At 41.7% G+C, this 18,374-nt stretch overlaps 1 protein-coding gene across 6 annotated transcripts in view; it reads left to right on the top strand.

The window, feature by feature from the left end:
- Dym (dymeclin) overlaps positions 1-18,374 on the top strand; it is a 254,334-nt gene that overhangs the window by 30,072 nt on the left and 205,888 nt on the right. For all 6 annotated transcript variants that reach the window (XM_040741591.1, XM_040741587.1, XM_040741590.1 and 3 more), the window contains exons 4-5: positions 542-635; positions 1,771-1,904. In XM_040741591.1, the coding sequence (XP_040597525.1) occupies positions 542-635; positions 1,771-1,904 (228 nt within the window). The remainder of the gene's footprint in view (positions 1-541; positions 636-1,770; positions 1,905-18,374) is intronic.

Below are 18,374 nucleotides of genomic sequence, written 5' to 3'. Positions count from 1 at the left end.
GATATTCTTAATTAAGACTATGTCTTAGTTATTGTTCTATTGTTGTTATGAAGCACCATGACCAAAATCAAGTTGGGGAGGACTTACACTTAACTGTTCATCACTGAAGGAAGTCAGGGTAGGACTCAAATAGACCAGGAACCAGGAGGCAGGAGCTGATGGAGAGGCCATGGAGGGGAGCTGCTTACTGGGTTGCTCAGCCTGCTTTCTTGTGTAATTCAGCACCACCTGCCCACAATGGGCTGGGACACCCCTCCACCCGCTATTGATCAGTGCTTAAGAAAATGCTCTACAGACTTGTCTACAGCCTGATCTTACGGAGGCATTTTCTCAACTAAGGCTTCCTCCTCCTCTGATGACTCTATCTGTGTCAAGCTGACATAAAACAAACCAGCATAGATTGAGAATAGCTTTTTCTTTCACTGTTTATTTTTTTAATTAGATGTGAAATTGTCAGTAAGAGTGGTTAGCAGTTTCAATTTGATAGTCTATAAATGGTAAATAATGTTAACTATTTAAATGCTTTTCTTGTCTCTTGCAGTTGAAAACAACCCTCGAACAGGAAATCTTGGTGCCTTAACTAAGGTCTTCCTTTCCAGAACCAGAGAGCTCAGGCTTTCGGCAGAGTGCCAGAAGTAAGCTGCCTTTTAACTGGCACCGCAGCGCACTTAGTGCTCGCTGTGAGGGGTGGTCTTTATTAGGTGGGGGAGTAGGCTATGATCTTTGGAAAACCCTCTTTATTAAGAAGTGAAAAGTAAAAGTATTTTGGTGTCTTAAATTGCTGGTGTGAGATTCAGGAATTTGATTTCAGAATTTTGGTTAATTATTAAAATTAGATTTTTAAAAAAAGTTAATAATGATGTAATTATTCTTTGAATTCAGTTTTAAAAATTAATTTCAATTAATTCTTATAGTTAGCATATAAAGTGTTATAGTTAGCATATAAAGCTAGCATAAAGGCTTTTAAGATGACATTTTCATACATGGGTGTCATTTACTTGGTCATATTCATCCTGTCATTGTCCTCTTTTGTTGTGATATGATTGTTACCATAAAAGGTAGTTTCCTCCCATCATTTTTCATTGTCACTGTTAATCTAGTTTAAATGACTTATATCGATGCTATCTCATTCCACATCTATTGCTTTTCTGTCCTAAATATTGGATCAGGGGAAGTCTGCTTGTTTATTGACTTTGTTTGAGGCAAGGTCTCACTCTGTAGCCCAGGCTGAACGTTGATTTCATGGCATGCCGGTGCATTAAGTCTCCAAGTGCTGGGATAACAGGTGTGAGCCACCATGTTGACCCTTATAAAATTGTTTTAGCATTGATTATCCACTGCCCTGCTTATGAACAAATATATCAAATCCAGTTAAAATTTTTCCTGTTACTAATGCAGCACTGAATTGTGTTGCCACTGATGCCTTCTTTTGGTTACATTGTACACTTGTGAATATTCTCTTTATGCTACCATGGTTTTAGCTCTCTTTTGCTTCAGTTGTTTTTATGTGGCATAGTTATAAAGTTAAGGACAAAGTAGTTATACTACAGGCATCAGGGACCATTTTAATTAAGTATATTTCACTATGTACAATAGCTGTCACTGACTCAATATAACTATAAACCTTTGAAAGATATAGCCATTGTCTTAATATCGTAAGTAGGCTGTGCAAAACCATTCACAAATTATGAAGACATCATGCGCTAGCCAGACTGACCTTGTTTATGATTAAATATAGAACTTCAGGTGATTCTGGTCTCTTCTTTCTAGCCACATCTTCATTTGGCAGACGCATAATGCTTTGTTTATTATTTGCTGCTTGCTGAAAGTGTTCATCTGTGAGATGTCTGAGGAGGAGCTACAACTTCATTTTATGTATGAAGAAAAGTCTCCCGGCAGTTACAGTAAGTAACAGATACCATGCAGATTTTAAGATTAAAAGTAACTCTGGGGCTAGCAGGATGGTTTAGTGGTTAAGGGCACTGCCTCCTGACAATGCAAGTTGTACAGTTTGAGTTCAGTAAAGGTGGAAGGAGAGAGCCCTTTATAGCAGTCTGTCTTCTGACTTGTACATGTGCATTGTGGCACATGTGCCCACACGTACGAGCCATACACACCCAGTATTTAAAAAGTATCAACTTAGAAAATTCTGGTTCTCCTGTAATAACATCTGTTTTTCTTTTGTAAAGAAAAGCCAGGTGAGTAGGATCTTTCTCATCTGACTTTTGTGTTACTTACTTGTCTTGCTGCTGTAACAAACACTCGACAGAACAGGGAAGGAAAGGTTTATTTTGTCTGAGTTTGAGGGGTATGGAGTCATGATGGGGAAGTTCTCCTGAAGACCAGTTCCGAGAGCCCACGACCATGTGACTGACCTTACAACAGCAGCAGCCCCACTCACCGTGCCCTTTCTCTGCGTTGGCTCCTTATCTTGTTGCTGTCACCAAATCCCTGACAAAGAAGTGTAAGGAAGGGAGGGCTCTTTTGGCTGATAGTTCAAGAGTTTCATCCAGTGCAAGGCGTGGTGGCAGGAACACACTCAGCTGGGGTAGCCGTGGATAGTGCTGTCTGCATTTAGGGATAGACCTACATTTCCCTCCCCCGTCACCATTAACACAGCCTTGAATCTTACAAACATACTGTATTTCTATATTTCTTTAATATGTACTGAGATATGAATAGAGCTTTTAGTCAGGATTTTATACTTTACTGTTTCCATGCTAATCTTTACGTTTTTGTTTTTTTTTTTTTGGTTTTTCGAGACAGGGTTTCTCTGTGGCTTTGGAGACTGTCCTGGAACTCGCTCTGTAGACCAGGCTGGCCTCGAACTCACAGAGATCCACCTGCCTCTGCCTCCCGAGTGCTGGGATTAAAGGCGTGCGCCACCAACGCCCGGCTACTAATCTTTACGTTTTGATATCCATAATACTCACAACATAATTCTGCTGGGTAAGAAAAACATCCCCCCCCCATGGGGGCTGGAGACATGGCTCAGTGGTTAAAAGTGGGTACTGCTCTTACAGAGAACTGTACCAGAATTTTCTTTTGGGCCACCAACCAGCTTTCAAATCATGACACAGAGACTTAATATTAGTTTGGACTGCTCGGTCTTATCTTATGCTTGTCCCACTTATACCTAACCTATTTCTCTTTATCTATGTTTTACTTCTTACCTTTCTTTTCTTCTGTGTATCTTATTTTCACTGCTTTTTGCAGCTGCTGGCTTCTGGCCCCGGGCGTGTCCCTCTCTTTATCCCTTGTTCTCTCCTCTTTTTTTCTCTTGAGCCTTGATTTCTCCTCCTACTTATTCTCTCTGCCTGACAGCCCCTCCCAGCCCTCTCCTGCCTGTTGGCCATTCAGTTTATTAGGCCAATCAAGTGCCTTAGGCAGGCAAGGTGAAACAAATGCAATGTATCTTTACATAATTAAATAAAAATAGCACAAACAAATTAACACACTTCACATAGTTAAAGTAATAATCTGCAGCAGAAGACCTAAGCTCAGTTCCTAATACCTTCATCAGGTGACTCACTACTGCCTTGTAACTTGTGCTTCAGTGAATCCAAAGCCCCCTTTTGGCCTCCACACGCTCTTGCCCTTTTGTGTATAAATGCAGGCACATGTACATAATTAAAAATGTCAATCTTAAAAAATAGTGTACCGTGGAGTTCTAACATGAGAAGGGAATGAATGCCCACCCTCATAGGCTCATAGGGCCAAAGACCATAACAAACTTAGTGTATACCCGGCACTTGTTTTGTCTATTGTTCTAAAAGCTGTGCATATTACCAGTGTCATCTTATTTGTTAATGCTTACTGGTGAGTAGACAGACACTTTTTAAAAAATGTTTATTTATTTATGATGTATACAGTGTTCTGTCTGCACACATGTCTGCAGGCCAGACGAGGGCATCAGATCTAATTATAGACGGTTGTGAGCCGCCATGTGGGTGCTGGGATTTGAACCCCGGGTCCTCTGGAAGAGCAGCCAGTGTTCTTAACCACTGAACCATCGCTTTAGCCCCGACAGACACTCTTGAGAGATGAGGTTTATTTATTTTGGAATGAAATGTTGCCATTGGATATCTTCTGCCCCTGCATTGACCACTCTTAGCCAAGCCCGAGAAACATGTTGGTTGTTTTTGTTTCATATATCTGGGATGTTTCATCTAGAGACAGTATAAAAATAAATTTTCTCCAGTTATATTATCAACACTATCAAGATGGTTGTCAAAAAAAAAAAAAAAGATGGTTGTCATACTGAAAGACCACGTAAGTGGTCTGATAATTAGTAAAGTTGGTATGCTCATAGATGGTAAACTCCCCTCCACATAGGCATATTGAGAGAGGTCTTGCCATTGCCATGTACCTTAATCTAGCCCTTTTCTCCTGCCTCAACCTCTGCAATGCTGGAATTACAGGTCTGTACTTGTACCTTCTTTGTTATGGAGTTAGTTGATGATGATGATGGTGATGATGATGATGTCTGTCTTTGAGGTCCTGACTGTCCTGGAACTCACTTTGTAGACCATGTTGGCCTCAAACTCACAGAGATCCTCCTGAGTGCTGGAATTAAAGGCTTGTATCACTGTGTGCAGCCATTTAGAATTTTGTGCATTGCTTTTTGGTGATATTCTGTCATGCATCACTGTCCATGCCATTGCTCTGCCAGCATATTTGTAGTGAATTGTCTTGTTAGGGTTAAAGACTTGTTTGAGGCATGTATATATATATATTTGTATTAGTCTAGTCTTACATGTCTTTGGTTTTAGGTTTCTACTTTTGATTACTAACTTAAGCCCTTTTATGATTCTTTATTAACTATTTGCAATTTATAATTTTGCAGCAACACTCAGTTTATAAATATTAGTAAGTGGGTGAACAGAAGGACTCTCATGCAGTAGCTGATAACATCCCTGTATCAGCTGCTATCTGAGTGTCTGTGTATGAAGGCCTGCCTGGAAGCAGATAGTATGGCAGTTGTTTGCATAACTAGAGGACCAGTGGAGTCAGCCGAGGCATCTTAGTGTATTCTAGCTTGAAGGGTTACTGTTGTTAGTTCAGTGTGTTGTTTCCAGCTGTCATAACTTAGTGTCGGTGTTGCAGCAAAGCAGTCTTTCTGAGAACTGCGTTGTGTTGGTAGCTTTCAGATTAGAATATCTTTTAGGACTTTGTATTTGAGTGTTTCCCCATGGGCTATGTCTGATGTGGCAGCAGACTGTTAAAGCAAATTTATATCATTATGTGAGACTAGCTTTACTATTCATGCCTTTCGGAATTAATGAAAGGGAACAAAGCTAGCCCTAGGCAAGGTCATGAAGCATTACAAAAGTATTCCCATTTTTCTTTTGCCTTCAGCCTGAGCTTTTCAACCCTTTCTTTTGGTTTTATGCTTCATTCTTTTCAAGTCAATTATAATATTTATCTAGTATTTTATGTCATGTATATCAAGTACTGGGTTGTTGCTTGTATCTGTAAGCTCTGGGTTGCCTGCTTCAGTATGTATCTGCCAGTGTTGATTGCATTCATTTGATCTTAAGAAGCCTTCTCTGAGAATATGCACATGCTTCAAGGAGAGCCAGGGTCTATATACTATAACACTGCCTTCTGGCAGGGTTCTTGGCCTCTTGTGGGGCCTTAGGTTCAGGTTCCTTCCTTCCCACTGCTAGCCTCATAGTCCCCCATAGCAGGCTCCATTGATGCTCCCTTGGTTCTTTCTTCCCCATTGCTAGCCCACAGTCCCCACTAGCAGGCTCCATTGGTCTGCCCTGGTTCCTTCCTTCCCACTGCTAGCCCCTTAGTCCCCCCAAAGGCTCCATTGCTGCCTCCCTCCAGTGTTGGACTGCCTTGGTTTGCTTGCTACACAGGATTTCTTCAAATCAGTTTTTTGCTTGTGGTTGTTCTGTTCTATTATGTTGGGGTCCTAGAGATTTCCTGTACTTCTAGAAGTACATAAAAACTGTTGTTTTAGGCCACAGTTGTATGCAGAAGACTCAATTGTAGTAGCTTTACTGCCCCTGTGGGCAGCAGTTAGTTTCCTTACAGTTGTGTGGGCGTGCTTGTTTGTTTGTGTTTGCCCTTTCTTAATTTTTAGAGGAGAGAAAAGCCTTTGGAGAGTGGAGATTGGACAGAAGTAGGAGGGAGTTTGGGGGGGCAGTCTGAGTGGAGAGTGTAGGAAAGGAATTGCATGGAGAATGTAGGTGGATTGTTCTGTCCTGCCAGCCAGCTCCCAAATTACCACACAGAGACTTTTAAATTATAAATGCTTGCCCTATAGCTCAGGCCTGTTCCTAGCTAAGTCTTACATTTTAAATTAACCTATATTTCTTATCTACTCTCTGCCATGTAGTGGTACTTTTTTTTTTTTTTTTCCTGAGACAGGGTTTCTCTGTAGCTTTGGAGCCTGTCCCAGAACTCTGTAGACCACACTGGGCTCGAACTCACAGAGATGCACCTGCCTCTGCCTCCCAAGTGCTGGGATTAAAGGCGTGTGCTACCACCCAGCAGTGATAACCCCCCCTTTTTTTAAACAAAGCAGGATCATCTTGCTTCTCTCCTTGAGAGTCCTGAGACTCCTCCCTTTTCTTCGTGCTCTCTTTTTGTCTGCAAGTCTGCCTGCCCTTTGCCTGCCCAGCTACTGATCAGTCAGCTCTTTTTTTTCTTGATTTAAAAAAAATTTAATTTAAATTAGAAACAAGCTTGCTTCACATATCAATCCCTGCTCCCTCTCCATCCCCTCTTCCCACACCCTCTCAAACCCTGACCCAATCCCAACTCCACTCTCCAGGGAGGGTGAGGCCCTTCATGGGGGATCTCCAGAGTCTGTCATATCATCCTGGGGCAGGGCCTAGGCCCTCCCCCATGTGGTCAGGCTGAGAGAGCATTCCTCCATGTGGTATGGGCTCCCAAAGTCCATTTGGATGCCAGGGATAAATACTGATCTATTGCCCAAGGCCCCAAAGAATGCTGAGGCCTCCTCACTGACAGCCACGTTCAGGGGTTCTGGATCAGTCCCATGCTGGCCTCTCAGCTATCAGTATGGGGTCCATGAGCTCCCCCTTGTTCAGGTCAGCTGTTTCTGTGGGTTTTACCAGCCTGGTCTTGACCCTTTTGCTCATTGCTTCTCCCTCTTTGCAACTGGTTTCCAGGAGTTCAGTTCAGTATTTAGCTGTGGGTGTCTGCCTCTGCTTCCATCAGCCACTGGATGGAGGGTCTAGGATGGCATACAAGGTAGTTGTCAGTCACATTATCAGGGAAGGGCATTTTAGGTAGCCTCTCCACTATTGGTTAGATTGCCAGTTGGTATCATCCTTGTAGATCTCTGGAAATCTCACTAGTGCCAGATCTCTCCTCAAACTATAGTGGCTCCCTCTATTATAGTTCTCTCACCCTGCTCTCCTCTATTCTTCCCCCGACTCAACCTTCCTGCTCCCCCATGTCCTTCTCTCCTCTCCTCTCCCCTCCTCTCCCCTCCCCTCCCCTCCCCTCCCCTCTCCTCTCCTCTTCTCCGCCTCTCTTTCTCCTAGCTCCCTCTCCCCTCCCCCCATGCTCCCATTCCCCTCAGGAGATCCTGTCCCATTCCCCTTCTCTGGGGTACCATGCATATCTCTCTTAGGGTCCTCCCTGTTTCCATGAATCTCTGGCAGTGGGATTGTAGGCTGGCAATCCCCTGACGTATGTCTAAAAATTGCCCATATATGAGTGAGTACATACCATGTCTTTTTGTGACTGGGCTACCTCACTCAGGATGGTTTCTTCTAGTGCCATCCATTTGCCTGCAAATTTCAAGAATCCATTGCTTTTTTTTCTGTTGAGTAGTACTCCATTGTGTAAATGTACCACATTTTCTCTATCCACTCTTCAGTTGAGGGGCATCTAGGTTGCTTCCAGGTTCTGGCTGCTACAAATAATGCTGCTATGAACATAGTGGAGCAGATGTATGTCCTTGTATGAATGTGCATCTTTTGGGTATATGCCTAAGAGTGGAATTGCTGGATCTTGTGGTAGACTGATTTCCATTTTCTTGAGGAATCTCCATACTTATTTCCACAGTGGCTGTACAAGTTTGCACCCTGACTTTAAGCTCTATTATAGAGCTATAGTCCTGAAAACATCTTGGTATTGGCATAAAAATAGACAGGTAGACCAGTGGAATTGAATTGGAAACCCTGGTATTAACCCACACACCTACAAACACTTGATTTTTGACAAAGAAGCTAAAATTATACAATGGAAAAAAGATAGCATCTTCAATAAATGGTGCTGGCATAACTGGATATTGGCATGTAGAGGACTGCAGATAGATCCATGACTATTGCCAGGCACGAAACTTAAGTCCAAATGGATCAAAGACCTTATCATAAATCCAACCACACTGAACCTCTTAGAAGAGAAAGTGGGAGGTACCCTTGAACGAATTGGTACAAGAGACTGCTTCCTGAACATAACACCAGTAGCACAGACACTGAGATCAACAATTAATAAATGGGACCTCCTGAAACTGAGAAGCTTCTGTAAGGCAAAGGACACAGTCAACAAGACAAAAAGGCAGCCCACAGAATGGGAAAAGATATTCACTAATCTCACATCTGACAGAGGGCTGATCTCCAAAATTTGCAAAGAACTCAAGAAGCAAGTGTCCAAAACACCAAAGGATCCAATTAAAAAGTGGGGTACAGAACTAAATAGAGAATTCTCAATAGTGGAGTCTAAAATGGCTGAGAGACACTTGAGAAAGTGCTCAACATCCTTAGCCATTAAGGGAACTGCAAATCAAAACAACTCTGAGATACCATCTCACTCCTGTCAGAGTGGCTAAAATCAAAAACACCAATGACAGTTTGTGCTGGAGAGAATGTGGAGAGAGGGGACTACTCTGCCAGCCATCTCTTTTATTGGCCAATGAGAGTAATACATAGTTACAGTGGACAAAGATTGTTCCACAGTGGAGTGCAGGGGTGAACCTAGAGCCACCTAGGGTCAGCAGTGGATTGTGTGTTGTAGGCTTCAACGGACACTGTAACGATACGCGACACACAATTACTGAAAGTAAAGCTAAGTATTTAATGTAGAAATACTCACAAGATACCAAACAAGTAACCCAGACGATACAAGCCGTTTCCTCTGCTGAGCCGGAAGCCGAACTCCAGGAAAAGAGAGCGAGACTTCCTGTGCGCTGTCTTTTATGCCTTCCCCCGTAACGCCCCCTAGCTATGCCCAAAAGTGGGCCTGGCTAGTGACGTAGTTCCGCCTACGTACGTATACGTCTTTAGTCCTGCCTAAAGTGGGTGTGGTTAGCGGTGTGGTAAACCGCCCTTTAATTACCTCATCTGTATGCGACTCTAATAAGTCACATGTTTAATGGCGGCATCAGACTTCCTCCTACAATTCCCCTTTTAGTCTAAGAAGGACAACTAACTTGTGTCCATGAACAAAATGTATCAAACATCTATTCTATCTACCTAAACTTATCTGAAAGAAATACCCAAATATGAACATCTCTTTCCAATCCCAACTCTAAAATAATTGAAAACTAACACTAACAGGTGTAAACTATCTTATAATATCAATAGTAGGGAGAGGGGGCGTGGAATTCTCAAAACTACTTCCTGCTGAGATGGACGATGATAATCTCATGGGACCTGTGAAAAGAAAATGTTAGTATAACAAAATCTCAGTAGATCAGACAGTCTCAGTATGGCAGGAGATGCTTGATTGAAGTTCCTGACTGGGGTTCTAGGTTTGATTGAAGCTCTTATCTTGAAGCTCTGGTCAGATTGTAGAAGATGTGCTGTTTCAGTTTCTTGGTCCGGAGTTGTGTAGAGTGATGTAGTTTCAAGCCAGTTTCAGGATAGTGCTTGTCAGGTGGAGTCAATGATGTGGGGCAGTTCAGATGCCTCCAGTCGAATCAGGTGAAGTCAAGGAAGTGGATCCTCATTCTCTTTCGGAAGCAGTTGAAGATTGCTGTCAGGAAATCCCTTGTTCTCTGGAAAACTCAAACATTAATGTTAACAAAGAAATATTTTAACTTTCATATGTATGCATACAAAAGAGGTGATAATAGGGAAGATGGAAAACCTGGAGGAAATTAGACTGTTCAGAAAAAGAAATCCACAGATAACAGTCCCTCATTTTATTTCTTCTGTCTTATATCAATGGCTCTTTGATATAATACAGAAATTCTGAATTGTATTTAAATAATATGCTTGAGTTTAGAGTACGAGAGCTAATCCAACTCCAAAGCCAGCTTCAGTTAAATGAATGGGAACTGAGGTATGTGAAGAAATAAAGATAAAAGGGTACTATGAAAAAACAATATAGAGAGATTTAGACTTTGATACCACACAGTGAGTTACTGTTTGTTTGATGGTCCCCAGGGTAGCTATTCATTCTTCTACAGGAATCCATATGTCCAGTATTCTTTGCTGAGTTTACCTGTGAAGACAAAAACAAAACACTTCTCTTTCCTTTTAGGAGGTCACTTTACCCATGGTGGACTATGAATTTGTAGATGGGCTGTTATCTTCCTCCTCCTGAGATGTTTTCTGTTCTGATCGAATTTTAATTAATTTTGATGGAACCCAAACCTTTTCTTCTCCTGTGGAAACAAAAGCATAACCCCTTCTCCAACGTAACACATATCCTGGTTTCCAGACTGAGATCATAACATCCTTAAAATACACCGGTTGGTTCAGTTCAGAAGTCTTCTCTGTAGTCCAGTGTCTTTCTGCTGCAGTTTGTCCTTTTTCATCAGCATTAAGAAAATTCAACGTTAGTAAAGCATTGTGTAACCTGTGTTTAGGTGTCTTTGTCTTCCCTGGCTGTTTATGAAGCATCTCTTTTAAGGTTCGGTTAGATCTTTCAATTATTGCTTGTCCTGTGGGATTGTAAGGTATACCAGTTACATGTTTTATATTATAATATTTGAAGAATTGTTCCAATTTACTGGAGACATATGCTGGACCATTGTCAGTTTTTATTGTTTTAGGTATACCCATAACAGCCATTACCTCTAAGAGGTGTGTAATAACAGAGTCAGCTTTTTCAGAGCTGAGGGCAGTAGCCCATTGGAAGCCTGAGTACGTGTCTATAGTATGGTGTACATATTTCAAACTGCCAAATTCTGGGAAGTGAAATACATCCATTTGCAAAAGTTCATTTCTGTGAACACCTTTAGGATTACAACCTGCTGGTAATGGAGTTTGATTGTACAATGAGCAGCTGGGACAATTTCTTACTATTTCTTTGGCTTGTTGCCAGGTGATAGAAAAATCCTTCTTTAAACCTTTGCTGTTAACATGGTGTTTCTTATGAAATTCTGAAGCTTCCAACACATTACCTACTAATAAACGATCAATTTCATCATTGCCTTGTGCCAGAGGACCTGGCAGCCCTGTATGGGATCTGATGTGTGTTATATATATAGGATGAGTCCTGTTTCTGATGATTTCCTGCAATTGTAAAAACAATGAGGTTAATTCTGTATTATCAGGAACAAATCCTGCAGTCTCAATGTGCAAGACAACTCTTTCTGCATACTGAGAATCCGTGACTATATTGAGAGGCTCTGTAAAGTCTTTAAGTACCATGAGAATGGCATATAACTCTGCCTTTTGTACAGAGTTGTAAGGGCTTTGAACTACTTTACTTATATTTCCTGATTTATACCCTGCTTTACCTGATTTGTTTGCATCCGTGTAGAAGGTAAGAACTCCAGAAATAGGTGTTTGCCTCACGATACGTGGAAGAATCCAAATTGTTTTCTTTATGAATTTGATTCTCTCTGTTTTGGGATAGTTATTACTAATACTTCCCAAAAAGTCACTGCAAGCTATTTGCCAATACTCATTATCCTTCCATAAGGAGGAAATTTCCTCATTCGTTAAAGGTACAATAATTTCAGCTGGGTCTTTCCCAGTCAGTTGACGAAGCCTTAATTTACCTTTTAATATCAAATCTGAGACCTTTTCTTTATAGGTTTTCAAATTTTTATTCTGTTTATGTGGCAGAAATACCCATTCTAGAATGATGTCTTCCCTCTGCATTAATATTCCTGAGGGGTATTCTCTAGATGGTAAAATAACCAGAATACAGTCCAGATTTGGATCCACACGGTCCACATGTGCTTCTAATATTCTCTTTTCTACCCATTCTAATTCTTTTTCAGCCTCAGCTGATAGTACTCGTGGGCTGTTTAGGTCTTTATCTCCTTTTAAAGCCATTTTCAGGTGTTTTAAATCATGCCCTTCTACACTGATAATCGTCTGTAATTGAGAGATTTCTCCTAATAGTTTTTGAAGATCATTAAGAGTCCGGTAACGATCTCTTCTGATCTGTACTTTCTGTGGTCTAATTTTCTGAGCATCTATTTTATAACCTAAATAGTTAATAGAATCTCCTCTTTGTATTTTTTCTGGGGCAATTTGTAATCCCCAGCGAGGCAAAATTTCCTTTACTGCCTCAAACATCTTTTCCAAAGTATCCTTATTTGAATCAGACAATAATATGTCATCCATATAATGATATATTAATGAATGTGGAAATTTTTTACGAATTATTTCTAGAGGTTTATTCACAAAATATTGACACAAAGTTGGACTGTTTAACATACCTTGAGGTAGTACCTTCCACTGGAATCTCTGTACCGGACGGGAATTATTATAGGTAGGTACCGTGAAGGCGAACTTTTCTCTGTCGTTTTCTTGTAACGGTATGGTGAAGAAACAATCTTTTAAGTCTATAACTATAATTGGCCAATCCTTAGGAATTAGAGAAGGTAACGGCATCCCAGGTTGTAGAGACCCCATAGGCTGAATTACCTTGTTGATGGCTCTAAGATCAGTAACCATTCTCCACTTACCAGACTTCTTGACAACGAAAACAGGCGAATTCCATGCACTAGTTGATTCCTCAATATGTCCAGCATCTAGCTGTTCCTGAACTAACTTCTCCAAAGCCTCTAACTTCTCAGATGTCATAGGCCATTGACCCACCCAGACGGGTTCATCTTTCAGCCATTTTAATGGTAGAGCTTTTGGTTGCTCTGTAGGTTTGGCACTAGCATCTTGCTTCTGTACAGCCTGTACATTTGGCATCTGTTTTCTGTACTGTCTTACTATATTCTTTCTACCACTAAGAGCTTGTCTATAATTCCTAGCTGATACAGGAGGAATGTTAATCTGCGTATTCCATTGCTGGAGTAGATCACGGCCCCAGAGGTTTATAGCAATATCTGCAACATATGGCTTTAACCTTCCTCTCTGTCCTTCTGGCCCAATAAAGTCAATCCATCTAACGCTCTGTTTAACTTCAGATAGGGTTCCAATCCCTAAGAATTGAACATTAACCTCTTTTAAAGCCCAGTTGTGTGGCCAGGACTGCTGATTAAGGATAGTGACGTCACCTCCGGTGTCCAGTAATCCGTAAATCACCCTATTATTTACCTTAACTGGTAGCTTGGGTCTATGATATTGTATAGAAGTTTGCCAAAATATATGTTTTGTATCTCCTCCTGATGTAATTGATTCATCCTCTGGAGCTAATGTATTATCCAGTGCCGTATTATTTACAATGGGCAGTGGATCTTCTAATTGTCCTGGGAGAGGCTGTCCTCCACTGTCACTGGGAATGACCAGATAGTCTTCCTTTTCGGGGCTCCATTGAGCCCCGGAACCCCGTTTCCCGGCTTTAAAGATCTACCTTGTCTGTCTATTGTGGAAAAGCATTCATCAGTCCAATGGCGCCCCTTCCCACACCTCTGCATAGACCAGGAGGCTTAGGCCTTATGTTTGATGCATTCCTGGTAAAAGCATTATTTTTAGGAATGCGTTGTCTACAGTTCCTACTAAGATGTCCTATTCTACCACAGTTAAAGCATGTTGTATCTTTATGCCTATCAAAATTCTTTGAGATTGCCTTCCCTACCCAGGCCTCTATATCATCACATGTAGGGTATTTGGCATCCTGATGCCTCCTCAAGCCTGTAGAAATAGCTTCACCTACCCAAGCTCCTATATCCTGACTTTTACATTCCAGGTTCGCTGTATGTAGCACCCATTCCTCCAATGGCGCTGATCTTATTTTTAAGGCCAAATTACCTGCCTGCATTGAGCATTCGCGTTCTCATACGCCAAAGATTCTATAAGGAGACGCCTGGATTCTGGATTCGCTACCTGTACTTCTACTGCTCTGGATAATCTCTCTAAAAATTCAGTGAACCTTTCCCTTGGGCCCTGTAATACCTTGGTGTAGTGTTGCATTATCTCTCCTGTTTCACAAACCTTATCCAAGGCATTTAAAGCAGCTGTACGGCACAAAGACAACATGTGCTCGTCATATGCAGATTGAACCTGCGTGTCAGCGTAAGGACCCTCCCCAAGAATCTTGTCTTGGGGTACTTCATGACCGTTCTGTAATTCCTGAATTTCTATAGCTTTTGCTTCTTGCCTCCATAAAGCTCTCCATTGAATTTGACAAGAATTTTCGAGCACTGCAGAGGCTAATTGGGCCCAGTCTTTTGGGGTTACTTTATTTACAGTAGCCCATGAGGTTAGGAGCTCTCTGACAAAGGGAGAATGAAGACCATACAAGACAATGGCCTCCTTAATATTCTTTAGCTCCTTCATCTGTATAGGCTCCCAGTGATAAGCAATGGGACCATTTGATTGTTTTTTCGTTGCTGGGTTTTCTGTTACAGATATTGGAAAAACCATAGGGGAACGCATAGCAACCTTAGGGAAATCATTCCGGCATTTGAGAAGCTTTGGAAAACTCCTGTCCTGACCTGTTGCCTGTATTTCTGATTCTGAAGTATCAGATTGAGCGTCTTCTAAATCCTGAAGTCTATTCATCATTGTTTCTCTGAGCTCTTGAATTTCTTGGGACAAATAATTTTCTAAGGATGTCATGGAATCTTTCATTTTTTTACATTCATCAATTACATGTGATTCCAAATTTCTAATATTCTCATCCTTAGAAAGTACTTCAATAGCATGTAAACTGCTTTCCACAAATGATATTCTATCAGTTAGTTTATCATTGCTCTCAGACATGGAACGATTCTTTTCTGTTATCATTTCAATTTTATGTTCCAGTCTTTGTAATTTGCTAGTGAAATCATCAAACATGGAACCGTGTTTTTCGTTAAATGTTTCAACATTATGTTCCAAATTTTCAATTCTATCTGTGGAACACATTTTTCCTGAAAGTAATTCGATTTTGTGTTCCGTCTCTTTAAACCTGTTCGTCAGACCTACATTATCATTTTTAATATCCTGAATATTTTCTACCAACCCTTTCTTACTCTCCTGCAATGAATTTTGGATTTCCTGAATCCTTTGCATTAAGATTTCAAAACTATCCTGCGATGACTGTATGACCTGTATAAGTTTATTCCTATTTTTGAGCCATTTCATTAACAAAATTATATTGATTATGAAGCTAATAATCACCATCGTGGGTAGGAAGTACCTTTAGGTAGGTCCTCAACCCTTTCTAAAATCCCCTCCATACAAAAAACAAGAAAATTCTTAACATCCTGCATCATAATGTTAGCTGTTGACATTGTATAAAGCAGTTACGTTTGTTACCAGTGGAGTAATTCAAGCCGAAATCAACAGGCTGCCAGCAAAAGAGCACGTGGCCGGAGTCAGCAGGCCGCCAGTAAAACCGCACGTGGCCGCGAGAGAAATCTTGGAATACCGCCTAACCTTACCGGCAGGTAGAAGGTGCTGGTTCCTGGCGGCAGGAATCGTGCCTTGCCGAGCGAAGTGGTGAGGAACTTAGTGAAAGGAGAGTCCACGTGTGCCTGGTCGGGCCGAGAGAAGCCGCTTTTCTGGGCGCCTGGATCCGGATTCCAATCCCGCTCCCGACACCAATTTGTAGGCTTCAATGGACGCTGTAATGATACGCGACACACAATTACTGAAAGTAAAGCTAAGTATTTAATGTAGAAATACTCACAAGATACCAAACAAGTAACCCAGACGATACAAGCCGTTTCCTCTGCCGAGCCGGAAGCCGAACTCCAGGAAAAGAGAGCGAGACTTCCTGTGCGCTGTCTTTTATGCCTTCCCCCGTAACGCCCCCTAGCTATGCCCAAAAGTGGGCCTGGCTAGTGACGTAGTTCCGCCTACGTACGTATACGTCTTTAGTCCTGCCTAAAGTGGGTGTGGTTAGCGGTGTGGTAAACCGCCCTTTAATTACCTCATCTGTATGCGACTCTAATAAGTCACATGTTTAATGGCGGCATCAGACTTCCTCCTACAGTGTGTGTGTTGAGGTAGAGGAAGAGGTGGTTTCAGCCTAGGCTAGACCAGATCCTTGGAAAGCATGAAACAGTTCAATATAAATGTATTCGAAAATGATTATTTTCTTTTACTTACTATTTTATGAGGGTTGCTCTCAGGTGCACAGGCTAAATGTGTGTTCATCTCTGCTTTCTCTCAAAACTCTGGTCTGCATTGAGAGTTTAAACTGTGGATGTGCTAGGCGTATAGCTTGATGGTGTAGAACTATAGTCCTAGTGCTGGGGAAACAGATATACATAACTTAATATGGGAGAATGTCTCGTTAACATTTCAGAAGTTATAATGCCCAGCTATAAAGAGGTTGGCTGGCCAGTGAGATTTGAATTCTGAATACTTTGTGTTTGGAGAACACCAGAAAGAAGCCTCCTGTTCCAGAACTTTCAGAGGTCTTGGGGCCTGGAAGTGACAGGCACCTCAGAGGCGGAACCCGGGCTGTTTGGAAAGTGGTGAGAGACTGAGGATCTCCTCCAGCCTCAGTCCTGAGCCCACCCTCTCCCAGTTTAATATTGTGGGTTTATTTACTGTGCGGTGCATCTGGCATGGTCTCCTTAGGAGCCTCCTGGGAGCCCGCTGAGGGCAAAGACTGAAAGCCCAGGAGTGAGGTGCCCTGTCTTGGCTGATGAAATGCTGGCGTTGGGATTTAACTGCCAGCAGGCGATTAGTGAATGTTGTCATGAACCAAATGAACCAAAACAGAAAAGAATTATGTTCACTGTTCTCCATGAAGGGTCTGGGGCCCTCCAGAGGACGAGACTGCCCACCCGCCCTGGGCAGACTCTATCATGCACGCAGGTTTAGTCAGCCTTTGCTCACTGGCAGGTAAATGGAACCCGAACAGTGGAGAAGATGGAAGAGAGCAGAGTAAACGAAGGAAAGCTAATGTGAAGCAGGGCACTTTGTAGAAACAGACTTCAAAATCCCCAACTGTTCCCTCTAACACAACCACTTCTTTTCCATCCGTACACAGCACTGTCTCAGAAAACCTGAAAACATACAGACTTAAACTGGTCTTTGCAGAAAAATCAAGAGGTACCTCTGGGGCTCCTGAGCTGCCTGGATTTTATAATAACAGGTGCTATCTTGGGAATCCTTTTGCAATCACGGGGGCAAAATCATTTAAGTTTTACTGCAAGCACGTCTGGGACATACCATGTCCCGCCTGTTTGAGCACAAGATTGCAGACAGCCAGAAGCCCTGGTGTAACTGGAGTGGCATAGAATACAGCTCATGAATATCGCAGGGCAGCAATATATAGGTCCATTTTATTTTTAGAAAGGAATGAGTTCCTTTGTCTTTCTTTATGTGATTAATTTATAATAGCTTTAGAATACCAATTAGAAAGTATTTAATATTTTAGAGTATCTCCAATGAAAATAGGCAACAACGTAGAGTCCACCAAGATTTTCTGAATGTAGGTGTATAATAAGTCTAGTTATGTGTTGTTTTTTGTGTTGAGTTGGGGTCTTGCCATATGCTTCATTGGCTGGCCTTGAACTCAGTCTTCCATGTGCTAGGCTTACAGCTATGCACCACCCTGCCCTGCTTGTGCGTTCTATTTGGAGAAATCAGTTTGTTCTAGCTTTCAGGCACTGTAAACTGTGTTTGAAGTATGCCTCTGTTCTTGATTAAGGTCTTAACATTGGTCTTTGGTGTGGTACACTTTGGGCAATACTGAGAAATTGGCACTGATCTTCTGGATGTCAAGAGAACAGCAGCAATTAATTCTCTCTTTTACCATTCCTTTTTTAATCTTGTTTTTTAAAAATTTAGTTTTAGTCCATATATGTAAGTGAATCAATGCAATGTGGAAACAAATATTTTTATTAACAGGAGAAAGCACTTACACACAAACTTGGAAGATCAGAAGCATGGCAGGCTTCCAAGAGAGACAGCTTTTGTTTTTGCTTTCCTTTCCTTTTATCCTCACCTGTGCTCATCCCCTGTCCACGCCCCTACACATATATATGAGTGTTCTGTCTGTTGTTTGTATACGCACACACACACCATGCACATACCTGGCACCTGCAGAGGTCAGAGAGGATGATGGATCCCCAGGAACTGGAATTA

Source organism: Mesocricetus auratus, unplaced genomic scaffold (assembly GCF_017639785.1).
Source record: "Mesocricetus auratus isolate SY011 unplaced genomic scaffold, BCM_Maur_2.0 Super-Scaffold_6730, whole genome shotgun sequence".
NCBI classification, from domain to species: Eukaryota; Metazoa; Chordata; class Mammalia; order Rodentia; family Cricetidae; genus Mesocricetus; species Mesocricetus auratus.
The sequence above is the reverse complement of the archived record's forward strand: the minus strand, read 5'-3'. Positions and strand labels throughout refer to the sequence as shown.